The sequence below is a fragment of the Dendrobates tinctorius genome, unplaced genomic scaffold (genome assembly GCF_039654945.1).
Source record: "Dendrobates tinctorius isolate UK_male_01 unplaced genomic scaffold, ASM3965494v1 ptg000011l, whole genome shotgun sequence".
NCBI lineage: Eukaryota > Metazoa > Chordata > Amphibia > Anura > Dendrobatidae > Dendrobates > Dendrobates tinctorius.
Window position 1 is genome coordinate 63,081,117 of NW_027361679.1, and position 21,458 is coordinate 63,102,574.

Here is a 21,458-nt window from a genome sequence, read left to right on the forward strand (position 1 = left end):
TCATGAAGCAAAATCCACGCAAACACTTTATGAGAGTGTCTTTGGTTTCTGCAATCAAGCGACAATGGTGTCTTATAAAGCGAAGAAAGAAAAATCTGTGATATTACTGAGTACCATGCATCATGATGGAAGTATTGACACCAATGACAGGAAACAGAAACAAGACATCATCCTGCATTATAATAAAACTAAAGGAGGTGTGGACAAGATGGACGAAATGATTGGAGTGTATTCGTGCAGAGGCAGACAAAACGTTGGCCTGTAGTCCTTTTTTCTAATATGCTTGATGTGTCAGTCCTTAATACCTATATTGTTTATAGTGAAACGCATCCAGAATTCCATGCCAACAGGAAGGACAAGAGACGTCTATTCTTGATGGAATTTTGCTAAGAACTTTTAATGCCTGGCATGATGGAGCGAAGCAGCACAAACTATGGAAGCTATGATCTGATGTGGTATACATTTTCAGGAACATCCAGAGCCAAGAGAAAAAAAAGAAAGCGTTGTTATATTTGTCCAGCAAAGAAGGAAAGGAAATCTGAGTGTATCTGTACTACTTGTGGACAAAATGTCTGCAAGGAACATTCTTCCAAACAGATAACATGAAATTTGTTGGGGTCATCAGTAAAGTTGAAAAGGAAAATTTGAAAAGAAATATTCCTGCACCATGTTTACTACAACTTTTATATAAAAAACGTTTAGGCAAAAAAATCGTTATTATAAAGAATTATATAGAATGCATATAGTGGGCGTTTTATGCCCGTGTACTTACTTTTTTGATGTTTTTTGCACATAATTATAATGTTTTGAAATATTGTGAAAAAACAAAGGATAACACTGGCGCTGATCAAAATGTACCTGAAAGACAAGCTGCTGGCAGATATAGTGTTCTGATCTGCCTATTCAATAGTGACTGTTCAAATGCAAATTAGATTGCCACGCTCAATAGCAAGCTCTGAAGTTGCTGCTGAAATGAAACTGACCTGTCTTTGTCATTCACAAGCTGGAGGGAGTGTGCAGAGTCCTGCATGTGATGATCAGACGTCGGGGGAGATTTCTGCACAATGGCCAGTAATGTCTGATGCTGGGAGCGTCCTCCCGTTGATGAGAAACCCCCGTGGAGACACTGAAAGGCACAGCGGGTAGCCTCGGCTGACGGCGCCACTGTGAGGTAGCGTGGTGAGTGGGGGCGTGGCTAAGCGGTGACATCACCTGTCCGTGAATGACGGACGTGTGCAAGGGCCAATCCTGACGCGTTTTGAGGGAAGCGTCCCTCTTTCTCAAGGTATGGCTCCTGCACTACCACTATTTGTTTATATGTATGCACGCCTCACTATCCACTCAATATGAATACCATTCAGTCCTCCATTAAGAAGTGTGTGAACCTAATGTATAAATGAACAACCTTTTTCTCCTTACACATATATTGTGCCTGATAAAATCATGGTATGCCAACATTTTTATTAAAAATATTCTTTATTGAAAAATACATAAAAAATATATATATAAAATTCTTTATATAAAAAGGAGAAAAAAAAGGAGAAAAAAAAACCTCTCATAAAAACAATATGTGTATATCATAAAAGCAATTATTTTACAAAATTTCATTTTAAACTCCCTGTAAAATTTTCTATATATTCCTAATGAATACACTTCCCTACTTCACTCTCTCTAATAAATTGTAATTAAATATATAGAAAAAAATGAATTCTCAATTAATTTTAAACTCCATGAATCATCAGAGGGCATACAATTCAATCTCATGATTTAACCCCTTAGGGGCTAAACTATCCAATGTAAAAATCCATTTTGATTCAGTGCGTGACATGCTCTTAATATAAATAAGGAAGAGGAACAGCATCTGGTCCGGGTGAAAAATTGTATCAAAAATTTATTCTGACAGTACAAAATACAACGTTTTGGCCATATTGTGGCCTTTTTCAAGTATAACATAACAGCACATATGGTGGCCTTTCATAGTGTGGCACAGCCAATCATCATCTGGGTAACACCCATCATAGAAAATCCATACATAAAATACATATAAATACATCCATCAGATACATATATTTTCAATAGCACAGTTTATCTAATCGTTAACAATAATGGTCATAATCATATTAGAAATATTGCAAAAACATTTCATATATAAACATCGATCCCCAAATCAGCCCACCAATGATCGTGATGCATCAAAAGTATCCATAGAAATGACGCACCAATCACTTGCAGTAATACATATCCATATATAAACTGCCAATCTCTAATCACATAATAGTGGTGCCAACCCCAATGGACCAATCATATGAGGACTCACAAATCCCTATATCGGCAGAGTTCCCTCTCCCCATATGACAACATCAGCCAGAGCCAGGTTGTATCAGGAGCGCAGTCTAATGACGCGCACTACCAGGTCACGGTGCGCGCGCCGCCCATCCCCGCAGGCCCGGTCACGTGACGTCTCCGTCACAGAGCACCGCGCATGCGCGGTGCTATGCAAGGGATCAGCCACATGAACCGCCCACCGGGGAGGACCGCGCACGCGCAGAGGCCCAGAGCACGTGATCACATACCACACTCCCTCACTAACCCGCGCATACGCTGATTAACGAAAACAAGTGTAATACCACACTTGAATAAATGAGTCCACACAGATAGGTCAAAATGCTCCCAAACAACGCAGCATATAAGAGACATTTGGAATCAAGGAACCATATCCATAGTAACTTTAATAATATTCCATACTTTACGAGATTCGCATACGTTGCACATTATATAAGGAGCAAAACTGGGATAATTACAAAAAAGAAAAAAAGAAAAGAAAAAAGAAAAAGAGGGCACGGGGAATGGCAGGCAAGAAATAACGACAAAAATTCACAAAGGACAACATCCTCTTCGTAATTCAGGACTGTTCAGTCCCCGTGTCCTCCACTCCATCCAAATGTATCACTTATAAACACTAAAAAATAAAAAAACATTTGATTAAAAGTCCATAAAGGCCACATAGATAAGTATATACCCACAACAAAGAATAATGACACAAAGTGAGGGATTAGGTGACACAAGTATGTAGATTGTAATCCAAGTTCAAACCCCTTGGTTGCAACGTATCAAGAATCGATATCCATCTCAACTCCTTTTTCTTCAACATCTTAACCCTATCACCCCCACGTCTCAATACAGGAACCCCATCTATCACTCTAAATCGTAACTGGTTCACTGAATGGCTACACTCTAAAAAATGCTTCGGAATCGGCAACTCCACAAGTTTAGTCCTAATTGTACTCTTATGCTTACTAATGCGAGCCCTAATCTCCATGGGGGTCTCTCCTATATACATAAGCCCACATGGGCACAAAATCAAGTAAATCACAAAACTTGACGAACACGTATACCTCTCCATGGGGGTCATTTACACGATAAGGTGTTCATGTGACAAACTGTATGTGGGGCGCACAAAAAGACGACTCAGAGACAGAATCAAAGAACATTTGGATAATATCTCAAAGGGATTTTCAGGACACCCCCTATCACGACATTTTGCTGAGAAACATGGGCGGTCAGTTGTGGGAATATCATTCTGTGGAATTCAAATGGTCCAAAAAAATTCAAGGGGAGGTGACTATATTAAGAGCATGTCACATACTGAATCAAAATGGATTTTTACATTGGATAGTTTAGCCCCTAAGGGGTTAAATCATGAGATTGAATTGTATGCCCTCTGATGATTCATGGAGTTTTATATTAATTGAGAATTCATTTTTTTCTATATATTTAATTACAATTTATTAGAGTGAAGTAGGGAAGTGTATTCATTAGCAATATATAGAAAATTTTACAGTGAGTTTAAAATGAAATTGTGTAAAATAATTGCTTTTATGATATACACATATTGTTTTTATAAGAGGTTTTTTTTTTCTCCTTTTTATATAAAGAATGTCATATTTTTTTTTATATATTTTTCAATAAAGAATATTTTTAATAAAAATGTTGGCATACCATGATTTTATCAGGCACAATATATGTGTAAGGAGAAAAAGGTTGTTCATTTATACATTAGGTTCACACACTTCTTAATGGAGGACTGAATGGTATTCATATTGAGTAGATAGTGAGGCGTGCATACATATAAACAAATAGTAGTAGTGCAGGAGCCATGCCTTGAGAAAGAGGGACGTTTCCCTCGAAACGCGTCGGGATTGGCTCTTGCACACGTCCATCATTCACAGACAAGTGACGTCACCGCTTAGCCATGCCCCCCGCTCACCACGCTACCTCACAGCGGCGCCATCGGCCAAGGCTACCCGCTGTGCCTTTCAGTGTCTCCAGGGGGGTTTCTCATCAACGGGAGGACGCTCCCAGCATCAGACATTACTGGCCATTGTGCAGAAAACTCCCCCGACGTCTGATCATCACATGCAGGACTCTGCACACTCCCTCCAGGTTTTGAAATATTCACATCTTAGGCTGCGTTCCCACTGGCACTGGGTTCTGGCAGGAGGGGACCCGTAATGGATCTGACCTCCTGGTAACTCCAGTTAAGGCTGCCGGAATGCCAGGATTCCACCAGCCTTAGCTGGGGTCACCTGGAGGTCAGATCCATTATGGATCCCCTCCTGGCGGACCCCAGCGCTAGTGGGAATGCATCCTTACTTTGCAATTTTCAAATAAACTTTGAAAAGTAATTTTATTTGAGTTATTCCATGTTATTTGCACACAGGCCTAAAAGGCCCCAGGTATGTGAAAGTGTAGATTTCTATGGTTATGCGTTCTAGGGTTAAGTATAAACACATATACTGTATTTTACATATATTTAGATAGGATTATAAAACATATTTAAACTATACAAACAACTAGTGTTTTTTCTGGATAGGTTAAAGTGAAAAATGACACCATAGCGTTTGCTATAAAATGCATTAAGAAGAAACACATTGTGGATAATAGGCAACAAGAACACATACACTCGGAAAAGAACATTTTACAAGAAGCTTTTTCTCCGTTCATAGTAAAGTAAGTATGATATAGCAATCAGTGCTTATAGTATGCGTTACTTGACATAAAAGGTAACTAAACATTCAGCAGTTCTTTAGATGTTACAATTACCTGTATATCGTGATGCGTCCGGGACCAATCGCTCAAAGGTTCAAGCTTAGGAGACAATAGTGTAGAATTCTTGCCAAAATTTGCACACAAAGCATACTTTTATTGTTTCCAGCAGAAATTATGTACTTTGTGCGGATTGTGATATCACAATATGTTTTCTATTTCATCTTTTTTTTTATATTATTGATAAGTACAAACTTTTTTCAGGTTATACCGCACTTTTAAAGATGCAAAATATGTGTACATGCTGCTTGAAGCATGTCTGGGAGGAGAACTATGGAGCATCTTAAGAGATAGGTAAAAGTTTCTATAATTACCATTTAATTGACCTTAGTGTATCAATATTGACAATATATCACATAATGAGTACTTTTCTTAAATATTTTATTTATATTTTATTAGTTCAAAATGGCAAAGTAGTCATATTCATGTATTAAATTCTACCAAAATCTGTGCCGGTGTTACCATAAAGCCTGAGAAGTAACCAACCCAGCCACAATGATAAAAGGGACCTTATAGCTTTAATTAAGTGAAATTGGAAGAGTGAACGAATTCTAAGATCTGAAAATTACATTTGGCATAATCACAATGTCAGCACTGAAAATCAATATGCTTAAACACTGTCATGTGGCTCATATGTAATGCCAAAATGATGCCGGAAATTGAAAACATTTTATACTCAAAAGGAAGATGTCAACTTCTTTTTATCCCAGAGGCAGTTTTGATGAGACGGCTGCTAGATTCTGCATTGGATGCGTGGCTGAAGCGTTTGAGTATCTGCATCATATCGGTGTTATGTATCGGGATTTAAAGCCAGAAAACTTACTACTAGACACTGAAGGCTATGTCAAACTGGTAGGTGTGCAATACAAAAACTGATAGAATTGTTAAAGAGCTGTAAATCTACAGTCATGGCCAAAAGTTTTGAGAATGACACAAATATTAATTTTTACAAAGTCTACTGCTTCATTTTTTCTAATGGCAATTTGCATATACTCCAGAATGTTATAAAGAGTGATCAGCTTAACAGCAATTACTTGCAAAGTCAATATTTGCCTAGAAAATGAACTTTATCCCCCAAAACACATTTCAACATCATTGCAGCCCTGCCTTAAAAGGACCAGCTAACATCGTTTCAGTGATTGCTCCATTAACACAGGTGTGGGTGTTGATGAGGACAGGGCTGGAGATCAATCTGTCATGATTAAGTAAGAATGACACCACTGGACACTTTAAAAGGAGGCTGGTGCTTGGCATCATTGTTTCTCTTCTGTTAACCATGGTTATCTCTAAAGAAGCACGTGCAGTCATCATTGCACTGCACAAAAATGGCCTAACAGGGAAGAGTATCGCAGCTAGAAAGATTGCACCTCAGTCAACAATCTATCGCATCATCAAGAACTTCAAGGAGAGAGGTTCCCTTGTTGCCAAAAAGGCTCCAGGGCGCCCAAGAAAGACCAGCAAGCGCCAGGACCGTCTCTTAAAAGTGTTTCAGCTGCGGGATCAGGCTACCAACAGTGCAGAGCTTGCTCAGGAATGGCAGCAGGCAGGTGTGAGTGCATCTGCATGCACTGTGAGGCGGAGACTCTTGGAGCAAGGCCTGGTCTCTAGGAGGGCAGCAAAGAAGCCACTTCTCTCCAGAAAAAAAATCATGGACAGACTGATATTCTGCAAGAGGTACAGGGAGTGGACTGCTGAGGACTGGGGTAAAGTCATTTTCTCTGATGAATCCCCTTTTCGATTGTTTGGGACATCTGGAAAACGGCTTATTCAGAGAAGACGAGGTGAGCGCTACCACCAGTCTTGTCTCATGCCAACTGTCAAGCATCCTGAATGGTTATTCATGTGTGGGGTTGCTTCTCAGCCAAGGGAATGGGCTCTCTCTCAGTCTTGCCTAAAAACACAGCCATGAATAAAGAATGGTACCAGAATGTCCTCCGAGAGCAACTTCTCCCAACCGTCCAAGAGCAGTTTGGCGATCAACAATGCCTTTTTCAGCATGATGGAGCACCTTGCCTTAAAGCAAAGGTGATAACTAAATGGCTCAGGGAACAAAACAGAGAGATTTTGGGACCATGGCCTGGAAACTCCCCAGATCTTAATCCCATTGAGAACTTGTGGTCAATCATCAAGAGACGGGTGGACAAACAAAAGCCTTCAAATTCAGACAAAATAAAAGCATTGATTTTGCAAGAATGGACTGCTATCAGTCAGGATTTGATCCAGAAGTTGATTGAGAGCATGCCAGGGAGAATTGCAGAGGTCCTGAAGAAGAAGGGTCAACACTGCAAATATTGACTTGCTGCATTAACTCATTCTAACTGTCAATATAACCTTTTGTTACTCATAATATGATTGCAATTATATTTCCGTATGTGATAAAAACATCTGACAAACACACATAAAAACCAGAGGGCAGCAGATCATGTGAAAATATAATATTTGTGTCATTCTCAAAACTTTTGGCCATGACTATACATGCTGCCAGTGTCTTGGAGGGGCTGTATCACATAACTGATTCTTATGTGTGACCTTCACTTGAATAGGGTTGAATAATATTTAGAATTGAGAGTCCTCAGTGGTTGATACCTTTTAATGGCTAACTGAAAAGATGGTAACACATGGCAAGCTTTCAAGACTACTCAGGTCTCTTCATCAGGCTAGACTAATACAAAATCTGAAGAATCACATATTTATACACAAAACAGCAGAGAAAAAATGCGATAGATGAGACAAGTGATGTGAAGCAGAATTGTCATTATGGGAGAGGGATAAGCATAAATATCGGAACAGTCCATAGATAAGCAGTGTGAAGGTTTTTCTGCCCTCTGATTGGGGTCTAGTTCTGTGTTGTATGATGACCCCAGAAGGTCTGAAGACCAAATTCCTTAATTGATGTAAAAACACATAAATCCATGAGACATATTCAATCCTGCAATGAGAGTATCAAAAGTTGTCATAAATTTGTACTCAGAGACTCTTCTGTCTCTCTGAGACTTGAAGTTACCTTTTAATTCAAGTAATTTAACATCCATCATGCTATGACCGGGGATACAAAAATGTTTTGCCACAGGTAGATCCATTCTTTTTTCTCTTATTGTGTGGCGATGAGAATTCATCCTTGTTCTCAGTTTTTGCTCTCTCTCCCCTACATATAGACCCCCGGTTGGACATTTAGTACAAATAATTAAGTACACCAAATTAGATGTGATGCAGCTGAAAGTACCTGGGACCTTGTAGTCCTGATGTGAGTTGGGGATCTTTATCTTGCCTGTGGTCATTATAAATGGACAGGTTTTACATTTTTTTCTGGCAGCAAGGAAAAGTTCCTGCAGCTGTTGGGGAGGACAGGGAGCTTCTGACAATGATGCTTCTTAGATTAGTGGGCTGCCTAAAACACAGCAGTGGGGGGTCTGGAAATATGGATTGTACTTGTGCATCTTTTTGTAGTAAAGGTTGTAATTTCCATGCAGCTCCCCTTAGCACCTCCAGATTTGGATTGTAAGTGACTACTAGAGGCACCCGGTTATTTTCTTCTTTAGCTTTGTAATGTAGCAGGTGATTCCTTGACATTCTGGTGGCTCTTGTAATTTGGTTTTCAATTGTTCTTGGATGGTAGCCCTGATTCCAAAAGGTCTTTTTGAGGTGACCAAGGTGTTCATCTCTATCCATGGGGTTGGAACATATACGATTGTATCTGATGGCTTGGCTGTAGACAATAGAGTTTCTTATGTGTTTTGGATGGAAACTGTCCCATTTAAGGCATGTTGGATGGTCGATTGGTTTCTGATACAGGGATGTCTCTATTTCATTGTTCTTTAGCTTAATAATGGTGTCTAAAAAGTTAATCTTAGTGCTGGAGTAGTTTAGTGTTAAGTTGATGGTGGAATGAAATTGATTAAACTGTTTGTGGAATGTCTTTAGCTGTGGCTCAGACTCCGTCCAGATGATTAAAATATCATCAATGTAGCAGTAGTAGGCCAGAGGCCTGATATGACATGAGGACAAAAAGTCGCTTTCAAGCTTGGCCATGAAAATATTTGCATACTGTGGAGCCATTTTACTTCCCATAGCTGTGCCAGTCTCCTGTAGATAGATCTTCTCAAATTCAAAGTAATTGTGGGTGAGGATGAATTTTATAAGTTTCACCACAGAATAGGGATGAGCACTGTTACCAGACACTGTAAGGACAGGCACTTTATCCCATACAACACTTTTTACCCCATGGACTACTCACATTTATGGTGCTTTCAACATGTACCTCACAAAGGGCAAAAAGTAGCTCACAAAGGGCAACATGTACCTCACAATGAGCAACATGTACCTCACAAAGGGCAACATGCACCTCACAAAGGGAAACATGTACCTTACAATGAGCAACATGTACCTCACAAAGGGAAACATGTACTTCACAAAGAGCAACATGCAACTTACAATGAGCAACATGTACCTCACAAAGGGAAACATGTACCTCACAAAGGGCAACATGTACCTTACAATGAGCAACATGTACCTCACAAAGGGCAACATGTACCTTACAATGAGCAACATGTACCTCACAATGAGCAACATGTACCTCACAAAGGGCAACATGTACCTTACAATGAGCAACATGTACCTCACAAAGGGAAACATGTACTTTACAATGAGCAACATATACCTCACAAAAGGAAATATGTACTTTACAATGAGCAACATGTACATCACAAAGGGCAACATGTACCTCACAATGAGCAACATGTACTGTACCTTTCAATGAGCAACATGTACCTCACAAAGGGAAACATGTACCTCACAAAGGGCATCATGCACCTCACAATGGGCAACATGTACCTCACAAAGGGCAACATGTAACCTCACAAAGGGAAACATGTACCTCACAAAGGGAAACATGTACCTCACAATGGGGACATGTATCTCACAATGAGCAACATGCACCTCACAATGGGCAACATATACCTCACAAATTGCAACATGTACCTCACAAAGGGAAACATGTAACTCCCAATGGGAGACATGTACCTCACAATGAGCAACATGCACCTCACAATGGGCAACATGCACCTCACAATGGGCAACATGCACCTCACAATGAGAAACATGCACCTCACAGTGAGTAACATGCACTTCACAATGGGCAACATGTACATCACAATGGGCAAAGTGTACCTCATGGGTAACATGTACATCTGAATGGGCGACATGTACCTAATGATGGGATGACACAAGCACAGGAGATGTATCCATATCATTAGCAGTAGGTGCCAACTATATATTAAAGCTCCCAATCGGCTGCAATAACAGCAATTGGAGATAACTGAATTCTCGACTGATTAACCCCTTCATCCCCGGGCAATTTTCCTATTTTTTCCTTCTCCTTCTTCCAAGAGTCATAACTTTTTTATATTTCCATCAATATAGTGTTATAAGGGCTTGTTTTTTACAGGACCAGTTGGAATTTCGAATGCTACCATTGATTTTACCATATAGTGTACTGGAAAATGGTAAAAATATTCTAAGTGTGGTGAAATTGCAAAAACAGTGCAATTGCACAATTCTTGTTTTTTTTATTTTTTATTTACCATGTTCATTATATGGTAAAACTGATCTCCTGGTCAGTATGAGTATGTTGGTGCCAAACATGTATAGATGTATAGAGTATGCTTTATTTAATGAGTGAAAAAAAAACTAAAATTTGTATGAAAAAAAGTGTAATTTTTTGTTTTATTTTCAATGGTGCAAAAGGAAGTAACTTGAACTTTTTATTTTTTCATGTCTTTAAAAATGTTTTTTTTCCACTTTTTACCTTATTTAATGCTTTTACCCCCAAGCATTTTTACACCTTCATGACGAGGCCACATTTTACAATTCAGTGTCATTTTGTGAGGTAATGACTCTAGAATGCTTCAAAGGATCCTGGTGATTCTGAGATTGTTTTTTCATGACCTATTGTACTTCATGATAGTGCTAAAATTTGTTTGATATAAATGTCATTTATTTGTGAAAAAATGGAAATTTGGTGAAAATTTTTGCAATTTTCTAAATTTTGATTTGCATGTCCTTAAATCAGAGGGTTATGTCACACAAAATAGTTAATAAATAACATTAACCACATGTCAGCTTTTGAAACATAATATTTTGTTGTTAGGAAGTTATAAAGGTTAAAATTGACCAGCAATTTCTCATTTTTTCAACAAAATTTACAAAAATATTTTTTCGAAAGACCACATCACATTTGAATTGATTTTGAGGGGTTTATATAACAGAAAAGACCCAAAAGTGACACCGTTCTAAAAACTGCACCTTTCAGGTGCTTCACATGAGTTTTTGGAGAGTGGAAGGAAAAAATGAGCATTTTTTTTTTTTCACAAAAATGTAATTTTAGACCCCAATTTTTTTATTTTCACAAGGGTAACTGGACCCCAAAATGTGTTGTGCAATTACTCACAAACATGCCAATGCCCCTTATGTGGGGAAAAAACACTGTTAGTGTGCATGGCAGGGTTCAGAAGGGAAGGAGTACCATTTGACTTTTTCAAAGCAAAATTTGCTGGATTAATTAGCGGTCGTCATATTGCGTTCGGAGAGCTCCTTATGTGCCTAAACTGTGGAAAACCCCCACAAGTGACAACAATTTGGAAACTAGACCATCAGGAAGCATATCTAGATAAGCGGTGTGCACTTTTAACCCCCAGGTGCTTCACAGAAGTTCATAGCCATGAAAATGATAAAAAATGAAATTTTTCCCACAAAAATGTATTTCTAGCCCAAATTTTGCATTTTAACAAGGGTAACAGGAGAATTTGCACCATATAATTTGTTTTGCAATTTCTTCTGAGTATGCAGATACCCCATATGTGGGAGAAAACTACTGCTTGGACGCATGGCAGGGCTCAGAAGGGAAGGAGCAAAATCTAACTTTTTGAAAGAAAAATTTGCAGAAATACTTAGCAGATGAGATGTCATATTTGGAGAGCCCCTGATGTGCCTAAAAAGTAGAAGCCCCCCACAAGAAACTAGACCCCTCAGGGAACTTATGTAGATGAGTGGTGAGCACATTGAACCCCCATGTGCTTCTCTGAAGTTTATAACATTGAACTGTGAAAATTAAAAAATGTTTTTGGCCCCAAATTTTGCATTTTCATGAAGGCAGCAGGAGAAACTGCACCATAAGATTTGCTGCACAGATACCCTATATGTGGGAGAAAACTGCTGTTTGGGTGCATGAAAGGGCTCAGAAAAGGAGTGATGTTTTGAACCTCAGAACTTGATGCAATTGTGTGCGTGTGTCATGTCGTGTTTGGAGAGCCCCTGGTGTGCCTAAACAGTGAAAATCCCCCACAAGAGACCCCATTTTGGAAACTAGAACCCACAACAAATTTATCTAGATACGTGTTGAGCACCTTGAACCCCCAGGTGCTTCACACAATTTTACAACGTTGATATCTAAAAATGGAAAAAAAAATATTTCCACAAAATTGTTCTTTTAGCCCTAAATATTTTCATTTCCTCAAGGATAGTAGGGTATAATGGACCCCAAAATGTGTTCTGCAATTTTTCTTGAGTACAATGATACCGCATATGTGGTAAAAAACTTCTTTTGAGGCACAGTGCAAAGCTCAGAAGGGAAGATTTTGCTGGAATGGTTTGAGGGTGCCATGTCATATTGGCAGAGCCCATGAGGTGCCAGAACAGAAGAAACCCTATATATATGACTTCATTTTACAAATTGCACTCCCCAATGAATTCATCTAGGGCTCAGTGATCATATCGATCATAGTGATCCTATATACTATTGGGCAATTAAGAAAAAATAATTAAAATTTTACCACTAAAATGTTATTTTAGCCCCAAGTTTTTAATTTTTCTAATGGCTAAGTAATAAGAAAAAATGGGCCATAATTTGCTGTAAAAATTTCTCCTGAGTGTATCAATACCCTAGTTCAGAAGAGAAGGAGTGCCATAATATAGTGAATATGTTAATGCTATGGTATGCTGGTGCCATGACCGACTGGGAGAGAGCCCCTGAGGTGCCAAAATAGCAGAATTCCTCATATGTGATCCCATTTTACAAAATACACCTTTTGATGAATAGATATAGGGTTGCAGTGATCATACTGACACCACAGGAAGGTCACAGAATTTTATACCATTGGGCGCTGAAGAAAAAATAATTACATTTTTATCACAAAAAATTTCAGCCCCAAATTCTACATTTTAGCAGGATAAATGGGTAAGGATGGCATTAAAATTTGTCCCACAATTTCTGCTGAATGTAGAAATACCCCATATGTGTACAGTACTGTACAGTACTGCTAAGCCATACGGAGAGACTCAGGAGGGACAGAGCGCTATTTACCTCCTGGAGCGCAGATTTTCCTAGAATAGTTTGCAGACTCCCTATACAGAGCTGATAAGTTCTAGAAGAGCAGAATCCCCCCTCAAGTGCCCCCATTTTGGAAATTATACCCCATTTGTAGTGAAAAGTATGCTGTAGTGACCAGTACGTTGTGGTGCCCAGCTGATGCTTATGGGGACATGTACTTGTAAATTAGGTGTGCTGTTATCGCTACAGAAATACCAAACATGTGGACGCTAAATGTGGTGTAGGCACACTGTGGGGCTCAGAAGGGAGGAGGGTGTTATGAGCTCATTTTCTGCTCCACCAGCTGGGAGTTCTCCTTCCGTTCTCCCTCTGGTAGTGACAGGAGGTAGTGAGGGTAGTTTAATTGGTAATGGTCTGCCACCTGACGAGGAGGATAGTGATTGGATCTCTGGAGTATCAGACTGGATATAAGACAGCCAACGCCCTATCCTGTTGCGGGTGATTCAGTTTCTTTCTCAGGTCTTGTACTTCAGCTCTGCTCCAGTCATATCAAGTTAAGTTTGTTTTTTGCTAATGTTCACACTTGCTCTTGTTGGTCAACTCAGTTTTTGTGTGGTCAGCCAGCCCGGCTGGGCTGTGCTGAATTTCCACTCTTATTTATCTGTATTTGCCAATTTGCCTTTTTGTCCTTTATTAGATTGGCCTCTTTTTGCTCTGTCTCAGAATATTCCAGAGTGCTGATATAGTGGGAGAAGTCTAGTGACTTCAGGGTTAATTTTGTTATCAGAAGCGTTGGACATTATTTTTGGTAGGGTTTTTTGGCAGATTGCAGACAGTATCTTTCCTTTCCTGTCCTTTCAAGTTAGTTTGGCCCCATCGTTTGCTCAGCCTATTTTTCTGCCTTTGCTTGTGTTTTCATCTTGCTTCACCGTCAATACATGTGGGGGGCTGTCTTTCCTTTGGGGTCTGCTCTGGGGAGTTAGTTTTCCTCTTTTCTTACTTTAGGCTTCTTTAGCTCTCCGGTTGTGACGAGGTGTCCAGGACCACCGTAGGCACGCTCCATGACTGCTTCTAGTTGTGTGTTAAGATTAGGGCTCTGCAGTCTGCATAGTTACCAACCTCTCTGGTTTTCTGAGACTTAGCGTGTGTTGCTTTTTTCCTCCTCGGTGACCCATTCATAACAGAATCACCAGCCATACCGCAGATTCTAGGGTACTCAAAAGCAGGAAGGAATTGCTTAAAAAGAAAAAAAAGGGAAAGAAAAAAAAGTGTCAGAATTTTTTTTTATTTTATATTTTTTCCTCTTTTTCTCCGTAGGAGGATTTTTTTTCTCTCCTAATGGAGATTAAGCAACTGTCTGATCGTGTGGAGCAACTTGCTGCTGAAGTGCAGGGAATTTCTACCTACCTTATTCAGTCACATGTTGCTGAAACCAAGATCCCTACTCCCCTACTCCTGATGTGTTTTCTGGGGATCGGTCTAAATTTCTGAATTTTAAGAATAATTGTAAATTATTTCTTGCCTTGAAGCCTAACTCATCAGGGAGCTCTGTGCAGCAGGTTAAAATTGTCATCTCCTTGCTGTGCGGCGATCCCCAGGATTGGGCGTTTTCTCTGACACCTGAAAATCCTATTCTGACTAATGTGGATGCATTTTTTCAGGCTTTGGGGTTGTGGTATGATGAACCTAATGCCGTTGATCAAGCTGAGAGAACCCTGTTGGCATTAAGCCAGGGTCAGGATCCTGCAGAGTTATACTGTCAAAGATTCCGAAAGTGGGCGGTCCTTACTACATGGAATGATAGTGCACTGGCAGCTCTCTTTCGGAAAGGTTTATCAGAGACCGTAAAAGATGTTATGGTGGGATTTCCTGTTACCTCTGGTCTGGATGGCTCTATGTCAGTAGCCATTCAAGTTGATCGGCGTTTACGTGAACGTAAGACTACACGGGAGGCGATGCCACTTTCTGAACAAATGTCTGAACCTTTGCAATATGATGGGGTGTTGTCTAGGGCACAACGTCAGGAGTTTAGAAGGCGTAATAAGCTGTGTTTTTTCTGTGGAGATGCCTCTCATACTATTTCTGTCTGCCCTAAACGAGAGAAACGTTTTGCACACACATTTGCTGTGGGCAGTGTACAACCTAAGTTCCTTTTGGCAATTACTTTGATCTGCTCCTTGTCCACATTTTCCACAAAGGCTTTTGTGGATTCAGGAGCAGCTCTGAATCTGATGGATTTGGACTTTGCTAAACGTTGTGGCTTGTCCATGACGCCTCTGCAGATGCCTATTCCTTTGAGGGGTATTGATGCCACTCCTTTGGCAGAGAATAAACCTCAGTTTTGGACCCAGGTGATAATGCGAGTTGCCCCAGACCACAAAGAAAATTGTAAATTTTTGGTCCTGCATAATTTACATGATACTATTTTTCTGGGTTTCCCCTGGTTGCAAACTCTTAACCCAGTTTTGGATTGGAAATCTGTGTCTGTGGTGAGTTTGGGTTGTCAGTGTGTTCTTAGGGACGCTCCTGTTTTCTCCACCTCTTCTCAGTCTCATGATATTCCTGATTATCTGGCTGATTTCTCTGATGTATTTAGTGAGAGTAAGTCTGCATATTTGCCTCCTCATAGAAGTTATGACTGTGCAATTGAGTTGATGCCTGGGTGTAAATTTCCCAAGGGTCGGCTTTTCAACTTATCTGTACCCGAACATGATACTATGCGATCCTATATTAAAGAGTCGTTGGAGAAGGGTCATATTAGACCATCCTCGTCACCTTTAGGCGCTGGGGTTTTTTTTGTGGCCAAGAAAGATGGTTCATTAAGACCGTGTATTGATTATCGTTCCCTTAACAAGATGACGGTTAAATATCAGTACCCGTTACCTCTGATGTCTCATTTATTCTCCAGAGTTAAGAGTGCCTGCTGGTTTACTAAGCTTGACCTCAGGGGGCGTATAATCTTATTCGCATCAAGCACGGGGATGAATGGAAGACGGCGTTTAATACTCCGGAGGGACATTTTGAGTACCTGGTGATGCTTTTTGGGCTCTCCAATGCCCCTTCTGTCTTCCAGTCCTTTATGAATTATATTTTTCGAGACTTTGTAGATAAGTTTTTGATCATCTATCTGGATGATATTTTGATCTTTTCTAGTGATTGGGATTCCCATGTGGAACATGTCCGGACTGTGTTCCGGATTTTGAGGGAGAATTCCCTGTTTGTTAAGGGATCGAAATGCCTCTTTGGTGTACAGAGGATTTCATTTTTGGGATTTATCTTGTCTTCATTGACTATTGAAATGGACCCGGCCAAGGTACAGACCATTTATGATTGGGTTCAGCGACTTCTTTGAAGGCTCTCCAGAAGTTTTTGGGTTTTGCTAATTTCTATCGTAAATTTATAGGTAATTTTTCTAGTATTGTCAAACCACTGACTGATCTGACCAAGAAAGGAGCTGATGTGCTGAATTGGTCTCCTAAGGCTGTCTCAGCATTTCAGGAGCTTAAGCGGAGATTTACTTCAGCTCCAGTTCTACGGCAACCTGATGTCTCACTTCCATTTCATGTGGAGGTAGACGCTTCTGGGATTGGTGCAGGAGCTGTTTTGTCCCAAAAAGATCCTCTAAGATGAATCCCTGTGCCTTCTTTTCTCGAAAGTTCTCCCCATCTGAACGCAACTATGACGTGGGGAATCGGGAATTGTTGGCCATGAAATGGGCATTTGAGGAGTGGAGACATTGGTTGGAGGGAGCTAGACATCAATTTGTGGTCCTCACCGATTACAAGAATCTGATTTATCTGGAGTCGGCTAAACGCTTGAATCCTAGACAGGCTAGATGGGCCTTGTTTTTCATGCGTTTTAATTTTGTGGTCTCTTTTCTTCCGGGCACTAAGAATGTTAAGGCAGACGCCCTTTCTAGGAGTTTCTTTGCTGATTCTCTTAATGTGACTGAGCCTACTACTATCCTAGGTGAGGAGGTAGCTCTTTCTGCCATTTCGCCCCATTTTGAGACGCACCCTGGAGGAATTTCAGGAGGATAAACCTGAGCATTGCCCTATGGGAAGATTGTATGTTCCTGACCAGTGGAGAAAGAGAGTGATGTCTGAAGTCCATTGCTCCGCATTGGCTGGTCATCCAGGTATTTTGGTACCAGAGATTTGGTGAGTCGGTCGTTTTGGTGGCCTGCCTTGTCTCGTGATGTCAGGAATTTTGTACAGTCCTGTGGGACTTGTTCTCGGTCTAAACCCTGTTCTCGTTCTAGTGGGTTGCTGATGCCCCTCCCGGTGCCCAGGAGGCCATGGACCCATATCTCAATGGATTTTATTTCTGATCTTCCTGTCTCTCAGAGAATGACTATTATCTGGGTGATTTGTGATAGATTTTCGAAGATGGTCCATCTTGTACCACTCCCAAAGTTGCCATCTTCCGCTGAGTAGGTACCCTTGTTTTTACAACAGGTGGTTCGGTTACACGGGATTCCTGAGAACATTGTGTCCGATAGAGGGGTCCAGTTAGTTTCCAGATTTTGGAAAGCCTTTTGTTCCAATCTGGGAATTCAGTTATCCTTCTCATCCGCGTTTCATCCCCAGACCAATGGGCAGACTAAGAGAACAAACCAGACCTGGAGTCTTATTTAAGATGTTTTATATCTGCTGATCAAGATGATTGGGTCTCATTTTTGCCCTTGGCCGAATTTGCGCTGAACAATAGAGCTAGTTCTGCCACTTTGATGTCACCCTTTTTCTGTAATTTTGGGTTTCATCCTCGATTCTCTTCAGGACAAGTGTAATCCTTGTTCTGCCCAGGTGTGGACACTGTGGTTGTGAGAATGCAGCAGATATGGGACCAAGTGGTGGATAAGTTGTCACTCTCTCAGGAAAAGGCCCAGCGTTTTTTCAACCGGCATAGGACCATTGGTCCCCGGTTTAAAGTGGGTGATATGGTTTGGTTGTCGTCTAAGAATATTCCTATGAAAGTTGCATCTCCAAAATTTAAGCCAAGATTTATTGGACCTTATAAGATTTTGGAGATTCTTAATCCTGTTTCTTTTCGGTTGGCTCTTCCAGTTACGTTCAAAATCCATAATGTATGTCACAAATCACTGTTGAAGAGGTTTGTTGAGCCAGTAGTTCCTGTGGCGGCTCCTCCTGACCCTGTTTTGGTTAAAGGCAATGTGGAATATGAGGTAGAGAAAATATTTGATTCTCGCTTGGTCAGACGGGGACTCCAGTATTTGGTCAAATGGAAGGGTTATTGCCAGGAGGATAATTCTTGGGTCTCTGCCTCAGATATTCATGCCGATAGATTGGTTCGTGCTTTTCACCGGGCCCATCCTGATCGGCCTGGTGGCGTGGATGAGTGTTCGGTGACCCCTCCTCAAGGGGGGGTACTGTTATGAGCTCATTTACTGCTCCACCAGCTGGGAGTTCGCCTTCCGTTCTCCCTCTGGTAGTGACAGGAGGTAGTGAGGGTAGTTTAATTGGTAATGGTCTGCCACCTGACGAGGAGGATAGTGATTGGATCTCTGGAGTATCAGACTGGATTTAAGACAGCCAACGCCCTATCCTGTTGCTGATGATTCAGTCTGTTTCTCAAGTCTTGGACATCAGCTCTGCTCCTGTCATCTCAAGTTAAGTTTGTTTTTTGCTAATGTTCACACTTGCTCTTGTTGGTCAACTCAGTTTTTGTGTGGTCAGCCAGCCCGGCTGGGCTGTGCTGAATTTCCACTCTTATTTATCTGTATTTGCCAATTTGCCTTTTTGTCCTTTATTAGATTGGCCTCTTTTTGCTCTGTCTCAGAATATTCCAGAGTGCTGATATAGTGGGAGAAGTCTAGTGACTTCAGGGTTAATTTTGTTATCAGAAGCGTTGGACATTATTTTTGGTAGGGTTTTTTGGCAGATTGCAGACAGTATCTTTCCTTTCCTGTCCTTTCAAGTTAGTTTGGCCCCATTGTTTGCTCAGCCTATTTTTCTGCCTTTGTTTGTGTTTTCATCTTGCTTCACCGTCAATACATGTGGGGGGCTGTCTTTCCTTTGGGGTCTGCTCTGGGGAGTGTTGTGAGTTCATTTTCCCCTTCATTACTGAGGCCCGAGGAACTCCCTCTTCTGATAAAGAAAGGTAGTGAGCCTGATTGTCAAACACCTGAGGCTGATGATTGTGACTGGCTGAGTGGAGTTACGGACTGGATATAATGCTGCCGACGCCCTTCTGCCCTGCGGGTGATTTCTCTGTGGGATCCTTGGAGACCAGTCTGAATTCCTGCTCCTCCAAAGCTAAGTTTGCTGCTCGGCCTTTTGCTTTTGTGCTTTGACTTTGTTTTTGCTTTGTTTTTCTGGATTTCTGCCATTCCCTTCTGGGGTGTGCTGAATTCATTTAGCTCTGTCTTCTGAAAATACCTGAGTGCTGATTCAGTTTTTGAAGCCTAGCTGCTTCAGGGCCTTTTTCATATCAGCTGGTTGGCTTATGTTTTTGATAGGGTTTTGGCAGATTGCAGACAGCAGCCTTCCTGTCCTTTCCTGTCTAGGTAGTTTTGTGGCAACGTCTTTGCTCAGTCTATCTTTCTGTCTGTGTTAGTGTTTTCATCTTGCTTCACCGTCATTATATGTTGGGGGCTGCCTATTGCTTTGGGGTCTGCTCTGGGGCAGTTTAGATTTCCCCTTTCTTTCTTTAGGCCTATGTATTTCTCCGGCTGTGATCGAGGGGTCTAGGGCATCGTAGGAACCCCCCACGGCTACTGCTAGTTGTGTTGATAGGTTCAGGGGTCTGCAATCTGATAGTTGCCAACTTCTCTGGTTTTCTGGACTTAGCTTGTATTTCTGCTTTTGCCTCCTACGGTGACTCATTCATAACAGAATCACCTGCCATACCGCAGATTCTAGGGTACTCAATAGCAGGAAAGAATTGTAAAAAAAAAGAAAAAAAAGTGTATATTTTTTCCTCTATATCTCTGAGGCAGTAGGGGGAATTTTTTTTTCTCTCAATGGAGATAAAGCAATTGTCTGATCGTGTGGAGCAGCTCGCTGCGGAAGTGCGGGGAATTTCCGCCTACCTTGCTCATTCACATGCTGCTGAACCAAAGATTCCTACACCTGATGTATTTTTTGGGGATCGGTCTAAATTTTTGAATTTCAAAAATAATTGTAAATTATTTTTTGCCTTGAAGCCTAACTCGTCAGGGAGCTCCGCGCAGCAGGTTAAAATTGTCATCTCTTTGCTGCGTGGCGATCCCCAGGATTGGGCGTTTTCTTTGAAACCAGATGATCCTATTCTGACTAATGTGAACGCATTCTTTCAAGCTTTGGGGTTGTTGTATGACGAACCTAATGCCTTTGATCAGGCTGAAAAGACCCTGCTGGCATTGAGCCAGGGTCGTGATTCTGCAGAATTGTACTGTCAAAAATTCTGAAAGCGGGCAGTACTTACTACCTGGAATGATAATGCCTTGGCTGCTCTCTTTCGGAAGGGGTTGTCAGAAGCCGTAAAAGATACTATGGTGGGATTTCCTGTTCCCTCTGGTCTTGACGATTCTATGTCATTAGCCATTCAGGTTAATCGGCGTTTGTGCGAACACAAAGCTGCACGAGAGGTGTTGCCACCTGTTGAACAAATGTCTGAACCTATGCAATGTGATAGAGTTTTTTCCAGAGAGCAGCGTCAGGAGTTCAGAAGGCGTAATAAGTTGTGTTTTTTCTGTGGAGATGCCTCGCATATTATTTCTGTCTGTCCCAAACGAGAGAAACGCTTTGCACACACGTTTTCTGTTGGGGGTGTTCAACCTAAGTTTCTTCTGGCTGTTACTCTGATCTGCTCCCTGTCCACATTTTCCGCCAAGGCGTTTGTGGATTCGGGAGCAGCCCTAAGCCTAATGGACTTGGATTTTGCTAAACGTTGTGGATTTCCGATGACACCTCTGCAGACGCCTATCCCTTTGAGGGGAATTGATGCTACTCCTTTGGCTAAAAATAAACCCCAGTTTTGGACCCAGGTAGTAATGCGGGTCGCCCCAGACCATCAAGAAAATTGCAGA

General features: G+C 41.0%; 1 protein-coding gene across 1 annotated transcript in view; it reads left to right on the forward strand.

The window, feature by feature from the left end:
* The window catches only part of PRKG2 (protein kinase cGMP-dependent 2), a 123,802-nt gene that overhangs the window by 67,887 nt on the left and 34,457 nt on the right, over positions 1–21,458 (forward strand). The window contains exons 11-13 of the mRNA XM_073542978.1: positions 4,874–5,010; positions 5,311–5,400; positions 5,817–5,958. Of these exons, the coding sequence (XP_073399079.1) occupies positions 4,874–5,010; positions 5,311–5,400; positions 5,817–5,958 (369 nt within the window). The remainder of the gene's footprint in view (positions 1–4,873; positions 5,011–5,310; positions 5,401–5,816; positions 5,959–21,458) is intronic.